Source organism: Aulonocara stuartgranti, assembly GCF_965226115.1.
Source record: "Aulonocara stuartgranti genome assembly, chromosome: 3".
Taxonomy (NCBI): Eukaryota; Metazoa; Chordata; class Actinopteri; order Cichliformes; family Cichlidae; genus Aulonocara; species Aulonocara stuartgranti.
Genome location: NC_138941.1, coordinates 19,361,773 through 19,384,463, shown reverse-complemented (window position 1 = coordinate 19,384,463; position 22,691 = coordinate 19,361,773). Strand labels below are relative to the sequence as shown.

General features: G+C 41.1%; 1 protein-coding gene across 1 annotated transcript in view; it reads left to right on the top strand.

The window, feature by feature from the left end:
• Window positions 1-22,691, top strand: part of LOC309700493 (uncharacterized protein) — a 2,098,293-nt gene that overhangs the window by 1,003,039 nt on the left and 1,072,563 nt on the right. Inside the window, exons 41-42 of the mRNA XM_082524046.1 lie at window positions 7,138-7,314; window positions 10,491-10,667. Coding sequence (XP_082380172.1) covers window positions 7,138-7,314; window positions 10,491-10,667 — 354 coding nt within the window. The remainder of the gene's footprint in view (window positions 1-7,137; window positions 7,315-10,490; window positions 10,668-22,691) is intronic.

The window sequence follows — 22,691 nt, the reverse complement described above, 5'->3', positions numbered from 1 at the left end:
AGCTCCACTAAAACTTTCTCATCAGACACTGCCACCTAGTGGAGGAAGTCTTAGTTCCATTTGAAGCTTCAGATGACAGTTAGTTCCTTTACAAAGAGGTGGAGGTGGTGGGGCCACAGCACCATCATCACTGAGTGCCATAGGACACTTAACCTTTGTTTCCATATGCTGGGAACTTCCTGTTGTTCCAAGGAGGACTGGAAAATGTGTGAAAATCTCCCAGTCAGTTCCTCACAGCACACTTCAATCATTTCCCTCCCACAGCATCAGGACCAGGGCTTTTTCTCTCTGTGGTCCCACTAAGAGATTTCCACACAAACACCTCATCAGTGGGACTCTCAGAGCTACCAGCCCTTTGCTACAATCACAAAGCTCTTCATTGAAATCAATGATATCAAAGCTGGAATCAAATGAGTCCAAGTCTTCTGCTGATTCAGCATCACATTCATCTTTGCTCCTTGTCCTGCATCCCCACCATGGACTTCATTCCTTTCCAAGCCAGCCTTGAGTGTCCTTTATTCAGCTCATCCTCTGCTTTACTTTTACACCTGATTTTAGCTGCTTTATCTCTCTTTCAACAAGTTTCTGTGCCTCAATCTTTTTCTTCTCTCCCTCATAACAAGACAGCTTCTTCTGCCTGAGAACATGTTGGAGTGATTTACTAATCCAGGGCTGCTTATTGGGGAAAATACTTCCTGTTTCCAAAGTAATCCCCATTTTTCCCAGAAAGAAATGTAAGTAGAAATCGATGATCTAAGTGAGAACATGAGCCTTTAACAATAGCAGCAAAATATCTCTCCAATCTCAATACTCCCTCTCTCGACCTCTGGAACACCAGAGGTCACAATACATTGTGTTGGGTCACTCCTCGGCCCACTCAGCTGCTTCCATGTCCATCCATGGCATCATGGACATCGGGGTCACCACTCCCGCTCTGACCCTCTCTAGCCGTCCTCTGGCTCAGCAAATCAGACAACCTCATGTCATCTAAGTGGTCCAGTAATAAACACCAGCTCCCCCTCGAGAACACTCCATGCGTAAGATTAGGTTTTTTCTGCATCCCTCTCTTGTGGTCCATCATGCCTCGGGCCTCCAGGATCCTCACCCCCCTGTGGTCGCCGAGATCTTGTGTAAAGCAAACCAAACACCTTTTCCTGCACCTCCCTAACTTATCATCTTTGGGACTCTTTAATCAAAAGCCTGATCCTAATTATCTTCTTGACTTATTGACTTGTATTTATATATATTCTTCAACATTACTCATCATTTTAAAACTCTTAAAACGCTGCTTTCACGTCCCTGCATGCGTTTCCTGTCGCTTGCCTTATCTAATCATCAACATCCTGTACACAGAAGTCTCGCTGCTGCAAGGCCTCCACTCTGACCTAGAATCTCCTTTCACAAGAAAATCATTATAAGCGCCTATTCTACTAAAAGATCCAAAAAAACAACCACTTTAATCAATTAAGTTTAAGCATATAAGCAATTACTCCTGCATACATTTTATCACAGCTAAACGCTGCCTTGAAACAACTCCTGTGTGTTAACACTAACTTCATTTTAAAACTCACATTTCCTATGTTATAACCTGTTTTTGGTACAGCCTTTTTATTTCATCTTGCTCCTTTGATGTAACAATACCTTCTCATTCTAGTTTATCAGACTTAACCAAAATATATGCTTTCCTTCCTTTGGTCCTTCTCTAAAGCAAGAAACTCCTATTCAGTTCCTCTTTTCTGTCACTTGTTACAGGGCCAGCTCAAGTTCAGTTAAACGCTAAATTAATTTGAGGCCTTTTGCCTGGAATCAATACTGTCATGTGTGTTTATGGACTCTGTGTCTGTAAGCGTGTGCAATCCTTCAATAACTCATATCATCCTCACAGTAGATTGGCTAATCATAGCGCTAGCCAAAGGCTCGTGACCCACAAGAGACGAATTGAGCCACAACTCCCTTAAAGGCACAAAATGCAATATGTATAAAAAGTCATTTCTACGTATAAGCTCTCCCCTTTATCCTAAAAATAAATCTATGTAATATCTGTATGTGTGTCTTCTATTCATTAATGTAATTGTCAGTTATTTTCTCTCTTTATTTTACCTTCTTTTTGTTTACCTCTTTGTTTGTGACGTGGACATCCCTAAACCATCCTGAGTTCCGGCTTCAATTTCAACCCAATTGTACCCTCTATTCTCGCAGTCGAACTCGTCTGGGCTTCACCTTCCCACTGGCCCCTGTGCCCTTCTCTTAGTGTCCTTTGTTGTCTTGTGATCCCCAGCAAACACAGTCTGTTTCTTCTCTGTTTCTTCTCCGTTGCTCTTTTCAGTATTTTCCTTTTAGATTAAATCCCAGCCTGGCAAAATATCCCATTCAGTGTCTTTAAACAGTTATGTCACACTGTTCTTACCAGCCTGCAGTTCACCGTGCATTTTCCATCACGTGCTTTTCTTCCATGCTGCTGCTGGTATCGTCAGTGTAGTTTCAGTTGCACTGTCTTTTGCCTGCTGTTAATTCTTGAAGTCCACGATGTTCTGTCGGTCTTCATCAGGAGATTAACTGTCCTATGAGCTTCTTCTCAGGATCGGGACAAGTGGGAGGTCAAGCTGTAAAATTTTAAGCCAAAATCTGGCCTGTTTTCCTCCCAATTCTGTTAATCAATGGTTTTGTACTCAAGATTCTAGGTTGAAAGAAGTCCACCTGTATTGACACACTAAAGCATACAATTAATATCCTTTTCATTTCTTTTCTTAAAACCTCCATTTGCTTCATCTGCCTGGAGTTTAACTCGTATGTTTCTCTCTCTGTGTGCTCACTTGTCACAGTCAGTTCCTTTTATGGGCATGCAAAGTTCCTGTCACACACACCATTTCCTGTCAACCTTGCAGCTGCTCAGAACCATATTTTCTGTTTCTATCTCTCCTGTTTTGTTTTTTTTACAGGCTAATAAAACTCTTGTTTTACTAAGTCTTGATCTAAAACAATTCACCCTTATTTCACGCACACACTTCTAAATATACTAAATTCTTTGCGTTTGTCAGATCGTCTCACACACACACCGCCTTTTCTCTCACACTTCCACTTCTGCACTCACTCTACTATCAACTTTCATAGTGTTATTATTATTTATTATTTTGTACAAATCACACCCAATCACTCAAAGCCTGCTACTCACAGCATTCACACACTTAAACTGTGACAAGAGTTGAGGAATATACTCACAACACGCTTTCCTAAGAGTATTTCAGACATGCCTTTCATAATCAGAAAGAGCAAGTCAAAGAAAACAATTGAAACCTCTATTAATTCTCACAGCACACACATAGAATAGAAAAAATAAAACACACCAGCATTTATTGCTGATGAGAGGTTACTCCTAAAAGTAATATGTTAGTCTTAAATATATACAGTGCACTCACTATATTTATATATCAAAACTCAGTCAATTACTATACATCCACTACGGCAACTCAAAACTTTATTTATAGCCCTCTAATGAACATAAATGGCGTCTTAAACACACACTCAACAATGTTTGCAGCAGTATTTGTAAAACCAACTGTGGTTTAAACAGTTCACTGCTGACTAATTTGCATTTTCACACTCACACACACACAGTCTAAAAATAGCTCCAGCACTGCCTCAGACTCCTTTCACACAGAGATCTCTTATTTTATATTACAAAGACGTCTTATATTTACAACCACTGTCACATCTGTCAGCTTTAGCGCCTAAACAATTTCGACAAATTTAAGTTAACGGTCCAACCGATAAAGTCCAACTTTTTTGTGATCAATTAACCAGTATCTGTCCAACAGTTTCTGGCCTCATCTCTAAAATCCCTAACTCAATTTAAAAGCGTCAACCAACCCAAACTTTGCCTGAAGCTCTATTTTTGGCATTTCACAGCCAAGGCTTACCCCGAAGTTTTAAGTTAAAGTTACACGCCCGAAGTCCAACTTCTGCTGGCCAAAAAAGCGCAGACTACCGTTCCAAACGGTAAGGAGACTCTAACTCCTAGTTATTCTGGAGTGCCCCAAGCTCCACAGTGACCAACTGACTATCCCTCTTCGAGGACAATGCCTAAGCGTCCTTGGCATTGGCAAGCGTTACCTCTGAGCACTGCGCTTCCTATCAGTCCAACTGACGTTCTTGAATAATTTATAATACTTTGGAACAACAGTAAAACAGCCAAAAAAGTGTAAGACTGAAGCAGGTCCAACCTTATAACCAATACGGGCTCCACCCCAAACAATAACCAAATTCCCTAATATACTAAAATCACTCAGCAGTCCAACTGCTTTCCACGGTCCAACCGTATTAAATCCTTTAGCGGTCCAACCGCATTCAATCATTTTTAGCAGTCCAACTGCATTAAATCCTCAGTACTGTCATGAGATTCTCATCAAAATCAAAGCAGACATTCCCCAGTAATTTCAGTGAATAGACTTTAATTTGTAATGTCCAATTTGGCACACTTTGGAAATAATTCAACAGGTAGTGCCTTACCTTTGGATAAGCGGCTTAGAACAACAATGAGAAAAAGAGAGCTGATTATTAGCTCATCAAAACACAAAACAAAATCACAATGAATTATCGGTTAATTTCATTTAAAATAATTCATTAAGTATTTATGTACAATTCAAATTAGTTAATTACATATTTTGTTGGTTTGTTTTCTATTTTAATTATTTTACTGACACATTTAATGAATTATTTAATGATGTATTTATTTAATTCACGTTGCTACTCCTGGCCCTGCATCGCTGTTCATAAATACATTTTATTTGTCAGCTTCACCCATCAAAGTCAGGGGGCGGGGTTAATGCTGATCAAGTCAACACCATTGCTTTGGTCTGGTGGGCGTTCTTTTAGTGGGCTTTTCTCAATACTAAGTAGGCCTACACACCAGGGTTTGGACATGTGTGGACCCAAACTATACTTTTACCCTTTTTTGTGTGTCACCAAATACACTTTAATATTTTCTAGACAAGAATGTAGTGGCGTAATCTTTAACCTCTTTTGGCTCCAAACAGAAGTGACAGACTTGAGCAGGGTTCATTTAAAGGCTGACAGAATTGGAGTGGTGACGGGGAGATGTTTGACAGGACAGTGTTTCAGCCTCCACAGGTTCATGTTGTGCTCCATCAGTCAGTGAAGATGAAGTCAGTGCTGATGAGGCTGTAGAGTGTGTGAGGGATGTGAATGAGGATGATGAAGATCTGATGATAGCAGATAAAAACAGGCTGCAGAGACTTTGAGCCATACAAGGGCACACAGTGTGTGTACAGAACAGCTGAAATCATTATGGAGGCCTCACTGGAATATGGAAGCATCACAGTACAGCTTCAGTGAAGCTTTAAAATCTCTGATATGAGATGAGAAATGAAGCAGCCAGAGCTTTTTCATGAGTGGAAATCCACTGTGACTGTGAGCTGCTGCTACAGCCTCCAGATTAGCCAGCAGCTCATCCTGCTCAACATGGACCTGTGGTCAGAGTGTGTGCTGGATAATCCAGCCCAGGATGAGGCCAAACTGACATGGGATGAAATGTCAGTCACATAATTGAGCTTAGTGTAGTTTCATTTCTGCACAATTTAAAAACAACCAAAACTTTGTTCTGTCTTTTCTATGTTATACTGTAGACTTTCTTTGATACTGTGTCCAAAAGGAGCAGTTTTTACTTTGAAGGGGAGGTGTCTCTGTTTCCTCTTCAGGTTGGATGATGGAAGCAAATTAGTAGCTGTGTCCCAAAACGTCGGCTGCATCCTCCAGAGGCTGCATTTGAAGGCCGATTACGTCACAGCCAGGCGATGAAGGCTGTCCGTATTTGTTGACTCCTTCAAATGTGCCCGACAAATGCGTCCTTCATTTCCCCGAATTTGAAGGATTCGTCGGGTGTGTCCTTCGTGGCCCACCATATCCCAGAATTCATAGCGCGGCCCAGCCAAATTTCAGCTGCCAACAATGGCGGCAGCTACTAAGTTTTCAAATTACTCTTATTAATCTTTCTGGGTCACAAAATAAACTTTTAACATATTTTCAGGTGAGAAAGTAGCTGTGTAAACTTCAAATATCTGCTTGGTTTATCAAGACATCGCATATTTGCAAAAGTGTGCCGACGTTTTCGGAGACGTCTGTTCCCCACCCGCTCGCTAGCAAGCCGGGGGGTTCAGTGGTCACTCCAGCCGGCGAGAGCAGCGGACGCCCGGCTTCATCGTTTTCAGACCCCGCTCTTTCGCTACTCAGGTGAAACACGATATATAAGTCACTCGGATAACTTAAAAATGTAATTGTTTGCCTTTTTTCTGTGTTTTATTTGTTCCGGAGTAAATCAGTTTGGCTGAGATCAAAGTTCCTCCGGGATTTTCACACAGCTGAATAAACGTTAAACAGGAAACTGATTAAACAGAAGTGTGAGACGGTCGAGAATTTACGCCAGTGTCCTGTTATATTTTAGATAGCAAGGAGCAGACGGCCGAATTTATTAAACTCCACAAAGACAGCGGTGACGCAAATCTGAAGGCTAGACCGTCCCATTTCACAGCCTCGCACTTCCAGCCTTTTCGGTCTTTGAAGGACCCGGCCCACGTAGACCGCGAATACCGGGTCCTCCGAAGGATGCAGCCGACGTTTTGGGACACAGCTAGTGTGTGATGTTCTTTCAGTGTTGCACTTTGTAGACGCTCCCTGAGCACTGGTCTCACAGCCAGCTGCACATAGAGACCAGTGTTGTTAGTCCAGGTCAGAAGATGACTTGTTGGAGTGAAAATGAGCTTGTAGTTTGTCTGCTTTAATAATGTGACTGGAAAAAGGTGTTGGACTTCAAATATGTCCATTTCTTTCACACTTCACCTTTAAAAGTGAAGCCTTGTGGTTCCTGGAAGGAAAAACACGACTTTTTCAAGTCTTTGTCCTGTTTTTATGATAAATGTACGACTTTAATGTGAAACATTCAGAGTTTTTTCTCTTGTTGTGTTTGTTTGAAGCTGCTTCCTGTTGGCTTCAGCTGTTTGGAGTTTCCATTTTCTAAACTTCTACATTCTGAACCTTCTTCAGCTCTGAACAGATGATGAAACACTGAATGATTTCAAGCTCACACTTTGTCTAATAAACTTACATCTTTCATTCTTTATACAGATTGAGGGACTGTGGTTTGTCAGAGATCAGCTGTGATTATCTGGCAGCAGCACTGAAGTCCAACCCCTCCCATCTGAGACAGCTGGACCTGAGCTGCAACAAAAAGCTGCAGGATTCAGGAGTGAAGCATCTGTGTGGTTTCCTGGAGAGTCCAGGATGTGGACTTGAAACTCTGGGGTCAGTCAGCATGTTTTAGTTGTGCTGAGATGAATATGATGTGAAAGTTGTGCTGACACTAAACTGCAGACATCAGGCTGATATTATACTGATCCACACTGAGGATCTTCATGGTAAAGTCTGTTTTCTTCTTCTCTGGTTTAGTCCATTGACTGCAGCAGAACAATGTTCACATTTCAAACAGTGAGACTCAACGTATGGCCCGCGGCCCACACGCGGCCTGCCCACCTTTCCTGATTCAGAGAGAGGGGACCCTGATTAACTGTGTAGTGTTCTTCCTCACAGTTCTAAGTATCAGACACAACAATGAATAATCCACAGCTGACTGTCTTTAGCAGGTCAAAGGTCACGGCACACAGCAGACAGTGGGAAATATTATAACTCTGATCATTTATCAGCACATATCCATATGTATAAAAACAAAGCTGACACTGTGAGACTTGATCAGAGGTGTGATCATCACAGCAGAGGCCTTTGTGTCAAAGTCACTGAGGATCAAACAGAAACACATGAAGCAGATTTTCCTGTTCTGGCTTTTTATAGCAGATAACCTTCAAAATATTCTGCAGTCCATCAAAAACTGAAGCAAACCATGAATCAACATGTGAACATGAGCTGATGCTGCTGAAGTGAAGCAAAGTTACAGAGGTTTGATTACAGACACAGCTGAGAGTTTGTAATCTGTCATCATTTTAAAAGGTTTACATTTCTTCAGTATATCCACATTTGCAGCTGCTACCTCAACCTCCACTTGTCCAACACAACTGCTGTCCACTGCCTCCATGACATTGTGATTTTGCTGTTGGTCTTCTGTCAGATCTTCATCAATCACTCCTGCACGGGGCACACCTTCAGACTCTGCAGCTGCATAACGAAAGCCTGTAAGATAAAATTAGACATAAGGTAAATGTACACCAATATTCCAATGACAGGTGTGTGATTCATCTGGAAGTTATGTGCGGATTAGTGTACAGTGATAGCAATTTAGTATGTTTTTAGGGGGGGGGGGTTGTTTACCTCCGATGGGTGCTCTTTTTCGCTTCCGTTGCGTACGCCTTGAGTGCCGGTCCGAGTCTGATACAGGTATGTCGTCATGCCCCATGTGCAGTGTTGGTTCCCAGTCTGGATTTGTTACATCCATTTCATATGCTGGTTTGCCTGCAATGATGCCAAATCATAAGCTACTCAGTCGACATGATGTGGTTCTGCAGCATCACACATTAGCATGTTTTATCTCATTATCTATGACCTCAGCACGTTGAAAATAACACTAAAAGCCTTTCAAGAGTGATATGAATTAATTTAGAACTCACCGGAAAGAAAATGCCGTGAGCAAACCAACAAAAAGCTGGGGATTGCAGAGAACTCGATATCCGCTCGTCTCACCACTGCAATCCAAGCCTGACGTCTTTGTTTAGTAATATCGGATACATGGGATCCCTCACGTTGCCTCCAGGATGGAAAACGATGAAAAGAGAGCCCGTTATCCAGCTTCTTGCCTTCACGATCGTGTGATCTAACGTTGCAACCGACAACACAACACGTACGATCCATAGCTGAAATGGTATCCTTTGGCTGGCCTACTGTCATGGCGGAAGGGGGCATGGCCCATCTCCCGTGACATCACGCTCCAAAGCCCTATAGGTGGGAAAATGTACCATGTCGACCAATCAAAAATGATATGGAAACATGACATTTGGTTGTTTAGCAAAAGGGGGAAGTTTTAGGAGAGCGAGTGAGCGAAAGAGAGAGAGAGTTTTGATACGTGAGAGATTTGTGACGTTTACCGTGTTTGGTCTCAAGTTAGTTTGTTGTCTTGTGTATTTAGTGTGTAGCTGTTGTTTTGTTTTGTGTGTCAGTTCTACTAGTGATCGTCACAGTTGCTGCCTTAAAGCCAACAAAGGCAGATTGCAGTGTAAACGCTGAGTGACACACCTGCTGTCAGACCTGCAGGTTTATCCCTGTGCTGTTCTCATATGTGTTAGAGTGACACAAACTATTGTTTGACACCTGATTGTTCTGTAAATAGTTTGAAATGATTATATGAAAAACGTCTGAGCCTTGGCTGCATTTTTTGGTAAATAGTACCATATAACTTTGTTGTTTGCAAAACGTGTGCGTATTTTTAAAAGTGTACAATCTCTATTTGCATTTCAAGTTATGAAGATGATTCGTTAAACATGTGTGTGGTTTTTACAGTCAAAATATCACTTTCTACTTGTATTTTAAATTTTGTCTGAATTTAGATAAATTGTGCTGATACAGTTGGTCAAAATGAGAAAATAACAGATTGGCAAGATAAACTGTTTTTAAAGGTAAAATATAGAGGCCACATCAAAAGTAGTCAAGAAGGGTTAAAGGCTAAAAGCAAAGTTGTCACCAAGTACTGTTTATATTTGTGTGTATTGCTGCAGCTTTTTTGAGTATTAATTTGGTGCCTTTGTGTGAAATAATGGTATTGTGAGTGATCCATATAGTCACAAAGAATAGCCACTTGTTTCTGTGCTACCAAAGTTCCCCGGCTTTCATTCAAAATGTGTTTATCGTCAGCACCTGCACATTAAACTACTTAAACATTATAAATGTCTTCAAGCTCACACTGAGGCCTGTGGGGTACTATCAGCCACTGAGACAGTACACACATTTATATGTGTTTGTATATGAATATTTCATACTTTAAGACTGCCTGTTTATTTAAGGGAGATGAACAAAATACATTGGAATTGTACAAAATAATATCATGGATGATAAATTAAATAGATTTTAAGTAGATGCTTGTGCATTCTTAAAGTCTTATATGTTGAACTGAACTATGTGATCTGTTCAAAGCCTTAATCTTAATTTGAAGTGAAATGTGCATTTTGAGTTTATACACTATGTATATAAGGCGACCGTTTCCTTTTGCAGTATTTTTGTGTGGTGTACTTTTCTATGTCTTAACAAAAGGGGAACAAAGGTGTTTAAGTTCACCTAGGATGATGTGTTTTAATTTTCACATGGTCTTGCTTGAATTTGACCCTGACAAAGGCGTATGAACTCTGTCAGCTGTTTGGAGTTTCCATTTTCTAAACTTCTACATTCTGAACCTTCTTCAGCTCTGAACAGATGATGAAACACTGAATGATTTCAAGCTCACACTTTGTCTAATAAACTTACATCTTTCATTCTTTATACAGATTGATGGACTGTGGTTTGTCAGAGATCAGCTGTGATTATCTGGCAGCAGCACTGAAGTCCAACCCCTCCCATCTGAGACAGCTGGACCTGAGCTCCAACAACAAGCTGCAGGATTCAGGAGTGAAGCATCTGTGTGGTTTCCTGGAGAGTCCAGGATGTGGACTTGAAACTCTGGGGTCAGTCAGCATGTTTTAGTTGTGCTGAGATGAATATGATGTGAAAGTTGTGCTGACACTAAACTGCAGACATCAGGCTGATATTATACTGATCCACACTGAGGATCTTCATGGTAAAGTCTGTTTTCTTCTTCTCTGGTTTAGTCCATTGACTGCAGCAGAACAATGTTCACATTTCAAACCTTCAAAGAAGAAGAAAAATCCTCCACTGGATAATTCACTGTGAAACTCTCCAACTCTTCATTCCACCTTAAAGTCTGTCTGACACTGAAATCCAAAGCAAAATGTGCGTTTGCTTTACAGACAGCAGTCCAACACAAACATACACACATCATCCAAAACACAGTCCAACATCCAAATCTCCTCCACTGCCAGCATGAATGATGGGAAAGAGAAGGAGGAACACTCTGACATTCAGGGTTAGAATGAGTTTCATGAAGCAGACTGTGAAGATCAAAGCTGCATTAGAAAGCTTACATGAATGAATGAGTGGACAGAAGTGGACAGAGATCATCTGAAGCACTTCAAAGGCTTTAAATCAGCACATTTCTCTTTATTCTTTATCAACTTTGTTAGTTTCTCTCAGTTTTCTGTGGAATGAAGCTAACAGCAGGCTAATAAGATGCTGACCAATAGGTTTCTATTAAAGGTTGTAATTTGTATATGAAAAAGTGCTTTGGCTCAGCAGGGATCAGCTTACAGGTAGAATACAGCTGCTGGATGGGATTAGCATGTCATAGCTATCTACCAAACTGCTAACTGGGGGATTTCAGGCCATCTATGGATCATTTTTGCTAACTGTTTATTCAGCTTAGGCTCACAGGGCTGCAGCCTGTGCCCTAGCTGTCATAGGGCAAGAGGCGTGGTCCACCTGCACAGGTGAGCAGTCCATCACAGGGCCAACAGAGAGAGACAGAGAAGCACTCTCTCACATCCACACCTACAGCCAATTTAGAAGCACCAATGAACCTAAGCAGCATTTCATTGGACTGTGGGAGAACATCCAACCTCCACAGAAAGGCCAACAAGCTTCAACCTACAACCTTCTTGCTTTAAGGCACTAGTGCGAACCACTTTTCCCCATTTCAGCCTAAATCCTGCATCTTCCTGTTTCTGACTCCAGGCCAGCTCCACTAACACTTTCTCATCAGACACTGCCACCTAGTGGAGGAAGTCTTAGTTCCATTTGAAGCTTCAGATTACAGTTAGTTCCTTTACAAAGAGGTGGAGGTGGTGGGGCCACAGCACCATCATCACTGAGTGCCATAGGACACTTAACCTTTGTTTCCATATGCTGGGAACTTCCTGTTGTTCCAAGGAGGACTGGAAAATGTGTGAAAATCTCCCAGTCAGTTCCTCACAGCACACTTCAATCATTTCCCTCCCACAGCATCAGGACCAGGGCTTTTTCTCTCTTTGGTCCCACTAAGAGATTTCCACACAAACACCTCATCAGTGGGACTCTCAGAGCTACCAGCCCTTTGCTACAATCACAAAGCTCTTCATTGAAATCAATGATATCAAAGCTGGAATCAAATGAGTCCAAGTCTTCTGCTGATTCAGCATCACATTCATCTTTGCTCCTTGTCCTGCATCCCCACCATGGACTTCATTCCTTTCCAAGCCAGCCTTGAGTGTCCTTTATTCAGCTCATCCTCTGCTTTACTTTTACACCTGATTTTAGCTGCTTTATCTCTCTTTCAACAAGTTTCTGTGCCTCAATCTTTTTCTTCTCTCCCTCATAACAAGACAGCTTCTTCTGCCTGAGAACATGTTGGAGATTTACTAATCCAGGGCTGCTTATTGGGGAAAATACTTCCTGTTTCCAAAGTAATCCCCATTTTTCCCAGAAAGAAATGTAAGTAGAAATCGATGATCTACGTGAGAACATGAGCCTTTAAAAAGTCCCAGTGGGTGCAGTCAAAGCAGTCCCTCAGTCCCAGTATAGAGTCTTTGGTCCAGACTGGAACAACTGTGTGCCCAGTTTGAGCTCTCTTCAGTCCTGTGACCTGACAGACCCAGAGGGGCCATCACATCACATTTAGAAGCTCCCCTAATGGAGCCACAACACATGTCCAACACTTAGTCTGTCTTGTTGGACCAACTGGAAGAAATGATTCAAGGACTTAGTCACAGAACAGAGATTCAAATCTCCAAAATCCAACTGGCTGCATCAGGACATATAGTCTGAAACTCTGCACAGTTTCCTGTTTGAAGCTGCTTCCTGTTGGCTTCAGCTGTTTGGAGTTTCCATTTTCTAAACTTCTACATTCTGAACCTTCTTCAGCTCTGAACAGATGATGAAACACTGAATGATTTCAAGCTCACACTTTGTCTAATAAACTTACATCTTTCATTCTTTATACAGATTGGAGAGCTGTGGTTTGTCAGAGATCAGCTGTGATTATCTGGCAGCAGCACTGAAGTCCAACCCCTCCCATCTGAGAGAGCTGGACCTGAGATACAACGACAACCTGCAGGATTCAGGAGTGAAGCAGCTGTCTGATCTTCAGCAGAGTCCAGACTACAGACTGGAGACTCTGAGGTCAGTAGAGTGATGGAGTGAGTGGGTGGTGCTGTCAGCAGTATTGTACTAAACACAGTCAGTATGAAGCAAAGATCCAGTGTTTCCTGTAAAGCTGCAGCTTCTCAGTGAAGCTGTGAGAGGAGAATGGTGACAGGCTTCAGGATTGGACACAAACACTTCCTGTTTCTGACCTTTATGGTCACCATGGTAACGGCTGACACGCTCTGATCAAACACTGTCAACAGCCAATCAGCTCTCTGAACAAAGCAGCACGCAGACCAATGACTGCATTCATTTCCAAGTTTAAAGCAGTGAAGAACACAGTCTGTAGGTGAGGAAGAATTTAGTGAGAGCAGATGTTTGGATGGAATTCCTCCAGTTAACAGCTGGAACCGTCCATCTGGATTGTTGGGCTTGTTGTTGGGGTTCCTACAGAGCTCAGAGTGGACACACCAAGGTTCTTCTAATGAATGAAAGTCCAAACTCAAACTAGGAGGGAAAAACATTTTCATCAACTTCAATAAAAATCCAAAGATTAGAAAAAGTGAAGCAACAATGAGTCCTAGTACAGTCCCAGCACTGAAGTCCCTGCTGCTCTTTATACTGGATGTGCTGCATCACTGACTGACAGCTGATGAAGAGTCTCTGGAAACACTCGTTTATCTCCTCTGCTCTTCCTTCTTCTCTCTGCAGGTGGAGGTGATGATGGTAAACAGGACGGTGTGTGTGCTGAGAGAGGAGGAGCTGTGTCCTGATGATCCAGAGAGGTTGAAGCAGCAGCAGCTTGTGTGTAGAGGCGCTCTGACTGGGCCATGTTACTGGGAGGTGGAGAGGAGAGCTTCATCCAGCAGTGACTGACAGAGGAATGAGAAGAAGTGCAGATGACTGTCAGTGCTGCAGAGTGAACTGCTCTGAGAACAGCTCCACTGTCAGACACAATGTAGAGTCCAGCATCATCCCTGTGTGTCCCTCTGGATCTGACAGAGGATCATCAGTGTATCTGGACTGCTCTGCTGCTGCTCTTCCTTCTACAGTCTCTGCACAGTCTCTGTCTGACTCTGGCTTCAGACCCTCCTGGATCAAACTCACCTGGAAAGACTTTCAAACATCACTCAATAGATTTGAATACAGAATATATTTGATATATACTGTAGATGTACTGTAGAGTTGCAGTTTGTCACTTGTAAATACAGTCTGTGAGCAGCTGTGAGCTGAAAGATCTTTCTAGAAACAGGAAATGTTTTCACTCTTCTGTTGCTTTTTCATATATTTCCACAACATTAATATTGATCCCACCTGTCTCACCTGTTTCATGCTTTTATACATAATAACAGGACACGTGTGATCTGAGCGCTGCTGTGGTTGCTGTGCTGCACGTCTTCATTTAGATAACAGAGATGTTAGGTATTTTAGTACCATGGGAGCATTTACTGGATATTGTTTTATAGTGACATTATGCAGGAAAACTCTGTCATTCAATAAGGCCCCTTTGTTTCAGTGTTTTTCTCTTTGACCCAAGAATTGATGTGTGAGAATCACAGGCTGGTACAAGGTTGAAATACCACAGAGATCACTCCCTCAGCTACATTCGTTTCTAAATCTCTTAGGAGACGCCTGTTGAAGGCCAGATGGTTTGTTTCAGAATTCACTAATGAAAGAACTCTTTATTTTGTGCCTTGAAAATATGTCGCTGAGATAATCACAATTGTAGCTGAACTGATAAACTACACAAAGGATGCTTCTTCACCCAAGGGCAGGAAGACGCTCCCTTATCTTGGTCTGTACTGGTTTAAACTGATAATCTGCTGTCTCATGAATTTTACCCTCTATATAAACTGTTGTACTTGTGAATAAAGTTGAGTCAATTTGGGAAGACAACCTGAAGCAGTCTCTGTTTTCTTGTTCTCCCAAGCTGCTCCCGAGCTCGTACTAACACGCTGAATGGCATGCTTGAATGTTGCTTGAGAATATATTTGACTGTGTTACAGACTAAGGGACATTCTCTGCTGATAGGTGAAGGTACATTCTCTGCTGATAGACGTCCACGCCTCGAAGGAAGTCGATCCATGGATTAGGCCCTGGAAACCGTTTCCTTCAAGAGACATCTAGTGGTTCAGAGGGAGAACTGCAGGAGGTGGAGCTGTGTTTTAGCATGGAAAACTTTTTATCTTTTAGGCGCAGATACAAATATGACAAGTATCAGTGTGAGATACAAAAGGTCACATCAGTCAGCAGAGGGAACAGTGATCACACAGCAATGTAAGAATAGAAACATAACAGTGAATCTGGACATGTATACAGATGGAAGCAAACAAACAGGATGTAACACTACATTAAAGCCACAAATGGAAGAAAACAAAGCCAAAGGAAAATATATTTGATCTCAGGAATCCAAATCAGATGCTTTAGAGCAGGGGTCGGCAACCCTGGGCACGCGTGTCACAGCTGGCACGACCATAGCTGGACTGGCCATCGGGCATACTGATGGTGATTTTTCATTTTTATGGGCTGATGATGTTTTTTTATTTTTTTGTAACGGTATAAACAATGAAAGATGGCGGATTGTCCGGATGCTGGTCGATGTGTAGAAATAAGTCAGTTGTTTGGTGGTGGCTATGGCGGAGCTTCCACAGAGGCAGCAGGTGGATGAGGGAAAGGGGAGGCAGGAGGAGCAGAGACCTGAGGCGGCCGCCGGTCCGAGTGTCAGGTGAACTGAACTTCAGGTAAGAAGTTATGACCTGCAGTCTGTCTGGGTCAGATATAAACCAAGTTTAGGTGCAGTTTATTTTCCTTGTGCTGACTTTTTACAGTCAGTTATAATAACTCCCACTCAGAGGAGACCAGAGATCACATTAACATGTGTGTCTCTGTATTAAGAAACATGACATATTGGCCCAGTTTATTTTTCTTATCATTGTTGTGAGGTGACCATAAATAGCATTTGTATTTTCTGTTGTACAGTTCATTTGCTGTTATGGATAAAAAGTCTTTCTTTGTTTCAAAATAGCAGATAAATATTCGCTGATAGCTGCAAACATCTGTGCACAAATATAATCCTATGAAGTGGTTCTATATAGTGTGTAATTTATTGCTAATGCAATCATATGGCACATTGACTTCTGAGGAAATGTTAGATGCACTCATCATCAGAAAGGTGTCCGACCTAAACCAGGAGGTTTAGAGCATCATAGAGTTTTTGTGGTTTGTTTTCTTTAAGTCATTTCACAGATTTTCTCCATAATTTCAATTCCTTGAATAAAACAACAAATTTAGGGGATGATTTTGTAATCCGACTTTATGTATGAAAGATTTGACTAAACGTAAAACAATCTTCCAACTCAGTCGTCATTCTTATCTTGTGAAATCAAACCAAATGTTCTGTTGTCTCTAAATCAGGGATTGATGAAATCTTTGATTGCATCCATTTATGAACATGTTCTCATTCATATTAAATCGTAGTCTAAGTCATTCTTAACTATTCTTAACTACTCTTAACTATAACAACTTCAGTTTTTTTATTTCTATATGATGAACTCTGCATTATTAAGTGATAAGAACAAGAAATCTGATGTCCTGTAATCATTATGACGCTATAATTTGAGATACAATAAATAAAATAAGTTTTTGTACAAAGTATTGGTATCAGATCAGTATCGTCGATACCACCCTGAATATTACTTGGTATCGGATCGGAAAGAAAATCAGTGGTATCGCACATCACTACCTCTGACCCCCTAGGTATGTCTGCAGATATCCGATCTTCATCACTCCATCAAGAGTCTACCCTGTGTGTAGATCAGTGGCGGAGCGGGGGGGTGACTTACTGGGCTTAAGCCCGGGTTGTTTTGTCAGAAGCCCGGGGTCTTTTGGAGTGTAATTTTTTCATAGTTAGATGCCTGGCTGACAACTTTATAAAACAAAAACTACACACAATATTCGAAGCACATAGTGCACACTGTGGGAATTTACGACTGTGCGTAAATCCCCCCTAATATTGGTATGATCCGAGCTCAGGCACTAAGTGACTGAGCGAGGGGGCGGGGCAGCTGGTACCGGCGAGTGCGCTGTTGGAGAAGCGCAGCCAGGCAGACAGAGGAGAACTGGAGGTACCAAAGCAAATCATTGGTACTGTACAAATAATGTAAATACGACGGTTTATCACAAAAGATTGATATCAAACTGATCACTTGGCCCATATTACGTTTCTCTTTCTTAGAGTGAATCAACAAATGGCGAAATGAAAAGCCGAACAACAACAATGCTGTTTCTTTAGAGCAGGGGTGTCAAACTCAAATACGCAGTGGGCCAAAATTCAAAACTGGAACAAAGTCGCGGGCTAACATTAATATTTATTGAGAAACAAATCTTCCTCCAGATATAAGAATGAATCTTTTCTTATGGACTCAAATAAGTTTTGCTGGAAAACCGAATATGGAACAAGCAAAGCTTAATACTAAACAATATATATATTAGCTGTATAATACCAGTAGGCCAGCTCTAATAGTAATTTGGTATGGCTTTGCGGGCCAAATGTAATTAGGCTACGGGCCAAATTTGGCCCGCGGGCCAGAGTTTGACACCTATGCTTTAGAGAGTCTTAGCTTACATGTGTGTTTATTTCATATTTCAGTTGTTTCCCTGTATTTTATTTATGTTAGTTCTTTTTTTTAACTTGTAGTTCTAAATTGGAAGATTATTGTGATTTTGCAATATACAAATAAAATTATATTTTGTTATTTTTTCATCGCTCAAAATAAGCGTCACACTCGCGGAAGCCGGTGTACCCGGCGAAATGCCGTGCATTTATCGAGCCTTTCAACCCCAGATAGGCCAATTATGGCTCTTTGGCTCTTTGGGTCTTAAAGGTTGCTGACCCCTGCTTTAGATGAACAGAGTTTTTTAATTAAATACATAATCTTTAATAAATGTTCTCTTTTATAAAAAGTAGGATAATTAAAAAAACTTTTATTATACCACTATTGCGTAGAAAAAAAACTCGTGTTTTCTGTCGTCTGTTATATAATATTAGGGATGTTTGTGACAATTAATTTCTTAATCGGCTGGACTAACCAATAGTCCACAACCAGGAAACACTGAAATTTTAAGTTAAGTTTGAAAACAGTTTAAAAAAAAATACCCCATTCCAAAATGTCTTGTGACAATCTCATTGGCTTAGGGAGTGATGATGTCATAGATCTTAAGAATCTTAAGTCCTTTGATGTTTTTCCTTAAGTAGGGGTGAGAAACAGCAAGTTTTAGTTCGTTTCAGCAGCATCTGTGTTTGCAGCCTACAAAACGTTCACCACAAGCTCTTCAAAGTCATCGTATAGAAACTCCAACATGTTTCCAAGGAAAAAACAACCAATTCAAAAAGATTACGCCGCCTCTCCTTCCTGGCGTGGCCGGCCAATTTCCCCAAATGGCGTCTCATCCTTCCAAAGGGCGTTAGAGGAGAGTAGGAAGGAAAACTACCTTCTCCAGAAAAAAATGCAACAAATTGAAGAAGAGAAACTTCAACTGGAGGACAAGTGTAGACGAATGGAAGCCCAAAATAAAGAGCTGGAAGAAAGACAACAGCGCCAGCCGGACATAAAAATTATTAATGAGGGCTGGGGAATCAAGTTTGCTCAGAGCCGAGAGCAGATTGTGCACCTCATTAAAGAAAACAGGCAAAAGAGTGCAGAACTAAAAGAAATGACCAACCAGCTCCAAGACAAGAAAACGATGACTGATAAGATACAACGGGATCTCCAATACATGGACCGAAAAAATCGGCTCCTCCAAAGACAGCTCCATGAAGCTGTGGAAGAAAAGAAAGAATTCCTCCAACAGAAGGAAGAGCAGGACAAAAAGCAACGAGACATGCAGCACGAACTGAAGAGCATGCAGGAAAAATACCGCATGCTGAAAGAAAGCCTGGATGAAACACTGCGCCAAAATAAAGACCTTCTTCAACAGAAAGATCAACAGCAGGAAAGACTGAAAGAAGGAAAACGTATCGTCCAGGACTTTGAGTCTAAAAATCTAAAACTGCAAGAGTTTTGTAATCAGCTGGAGGACAAAGCAACTAAAGTGGAAGAAGAAAAGGACAAACTGGAGAAACGCTGCTCACAGATGCAGAGAAGGATCGATCAGATAGCGAGAAACAACTCCGAGCTCGTTAAGGGGATTTTGGTGGAATTCAATAACTTGAAGCGTGAAAACACTCAAATGCAGGCGCAAAAACAACAAGAAGACAAAATACATGAAGACCTGCAGCTCACGCTCCAAGATATCCAGAAAAGAAACGAGCAGTTAGAAGACAAGCACAAAGAGGTCCAACAGAGAAATGCAGACATGCACAAGGACAAGCTGATACAGGAGGCAACATCCAAACAACTCAAAGACAAGCTTGAAGAACAACAAGCAACATTGGAAGAGGTGGAACAAAGATGTGAGAAACTTGAAGAACAAAACGCAGAAACCATCGATGAGCTGAGAAATCTCATCCTGGAGAAAAAAGCGCTCGTGGAAAAGTGCATGAAAAAAAAGAAAAAATGGTTCCACTTGTTCCGGAGGAGAGACGCTACTGCTTCCTCACCTGATGTAGCCTCGTCTTGCTCCACCTCTGTTAACCCCCCCAACCAGTCCCGGCCGTTGACTGTCCCCTCCTGAGCCTGGTTCTGCCGGAGGTTCCTGCCCGTTTAAAGGCAGTTTTTCCTCCCCACTGTCGCCAACTGCTTGCTCAGAGGGGATTGTTGGGCTTTTCTCTCCTCTGCCTTGTTTCTTCATTTACTTGTTTAACTTTTTTCATTATTACTTCATTTTACCTTGTTTCTTCATTTACTTGCTTGTTTAACTTTTTTCAACTTATCTAAATAATAAACCAATTAAATTTATCCTTTGAGTATTTTTCTCATCTTTACAGAATCTTTCCAAAACATTTTCAAACATTCAGATCTGTCTTTTATTTTCTTCTTGAAGCCTCATAAATGGTGAACTAAAAACCCGGAATATGGTTTGAAACATAGTTTCAGCTGAAACTGGCATAACATGCTGTGTGTGTGTGTGTGTGTGTGTGTGTGTGTGTGTGTCAGGATATCACTAGTTAGGTCATCATGTTTAGACTCATTCACTCCAAAATTATTTAGGCCAAATCTTTAAAACAGTGTCATTTCATACACATTTTCAATTCACTTCAATCGCACAAATGCAGAAATAATTATTTGCAGTATCTTATTTATTATGAGAATGTCATGCCTGATCATTTGTACCTACACCACCAAAAATGGGGGCAAAAGGGAGGAGATCATGTTTAATCGGTTATAAGAAAAGGTCAGAAATATAAGTGCCGACATGAGCAGCGTCCACAGAAACCTCTGACTCTCAGCTCAAAGCTCATATAAACCATTTCTACAACCAGCAAACAAACAAAGACACCGAACAGTTAAAAGAGCAGTGACGTCACCACGAATCTGTGGTCAGGTAATATCCATGTTTTGATTGATGATTTTCTGGAGTTAAATGTGAACCGAAGCATATTTTGGGTGTTATATGCTATTAAATACTTTTTAATTTATTTAAAAGTATTTAATAGCATATAACACCCAAAACATGCTGGGTGTGGAAATAAAAAAATCAGAATTTCCTCTGTTTGAGTCACAGTAACTTTGACATAGTAACATTTGCAGTAAGTCCTAAATGTTCACCTTTAAAATCCCTCCCTCTGTTCATTTTGCCCACATCATGTTTCAGTGGTTGGCCTCAGGTTCTTCAGCTTCCTGACAGTCTGAAGTCAGCTGACAGAGTTTCACCTGCTAAATACACAGAAAATCTTGTTAAAGCCGCACAGTTTGCCCAACAGTAATATTCCCATTAAGCCCTTTCTAAACACTTTATAACAATGTGTCATCACTAAATTATAAACTTCTTCTCCAAATCTGCACGACTGCACTTAGTCACAGACTTTATTTAATTGTCCTGCGGCTGCTATCATATATTTTACCAAACAGTTCTTCTCACACAGTCACAGATATATTTCTCTCAATGCAAACTTCACTCATGTCTCAGACAGGAAACTTGAGTTTTTCTTTTTTCTGTCCCCACTCATTCAACTAATTTGCATATTGAGTCACATCTCGAGAAGTTGCCCTGACAACAGAAATGCATATTCAAAACATTGCTGCATAATTCAATTATTATTCTTTTATTTTTATTTCTACAGTCGTCACTTCTTTTGCTCAGTCAGCTGGAAACCACTTCTAATTCACTATTTTAAACCTGCTTTAAGCTTCTAATCCCTGGTTGGTCCTCCCAGTCTCTTTTTCCTTGTCACAAAAGTCGCTCTATTGTCCTGCAACTTCCTGAGTTATTCCTCAGCTTCAGCCTTTAAGTGTGTTAAATCTACACCATTCAGCATTTATGTCATGTATTCACATTCATGAGTGTAAGCATGTCTTCATTGCGTGTATGTTGTGTGTTCATATTAATATTGAGTGTAAGCTGGTCTTCGTTGCCTCGATGTGTTTTTATAATCAGATTTAATTCCTGCATCTTTGCGCTGAACTGTGGATTCAAACTGTCTCACTTCTGATTCTCTCCAAAAACAATTTCACATGTGACAATTTCTACATGTGTGTTTTATATTTTTCTATTCATTTATGTATTATTCGTTCATTTATTTCTTTATCTCTCTCTCTCTCTTACTTTTTTTATTTACCTTTCTGTTGCGATGCTCTGGATGTTTCTAAACCCCACAAATGCAGTCTCACTGTTCAACCCAATTTTCCTATGCTGGCATCCTGGCAGCTGCACGCTTGACTTTTCTCAGTTCATGGGCAGTTATTTTGCGCCTTGGTTTTTCCACACGCTTCTTGCGACCCTGTTGACTATTTTGAATGAAACGCTTGATTGTTCGATGATCACGCTTCAGAAGCTTTGCAATTTTGAGACTGCTGCATCCCTCTGCAAGATATCTCACTATTTTTGACTTTTCTGAGCCTGTCAAGTCCTTCTTTTGACCCATTTTGCCAAAGGAAAGGACGTTGCCTAATAATTATGCGCACCTGATATAGGGTGTTGATGTCATTAGACCACACCCCTTCTCATTACAGAGATGCACATCACCTAATATGCTTAATTGGTAGTAGGCTTTCGAGCCTATACAGCTTGGAGTAAGACAACATGCATGAAGAGGATGATGTGGACAAAATACTCATTTGCCTAATAATTCTGCTCTCCCTGTAGACTTTTGTCTTATCGCCTTAACCTCCATGGTCTCAAATTCTTTAAGGATATAATTTCTTTTAACCGGATTAGGGCAAATTTCATTTATCAAAATATTCCTGATCACTTTGTTTGTAAACCTGCTGTCACCAAATTCAACTCCAGCTATGCAGAGCTGCCTCAGTCCAGGAGAAATTTTAGAGTGCACAATATCTTCTTTTATCATTGATCTCAAAGGGACTGGGATGGCTTTCACTGGGGATTTATATCTCTTAGCAGTACATCTTACATCA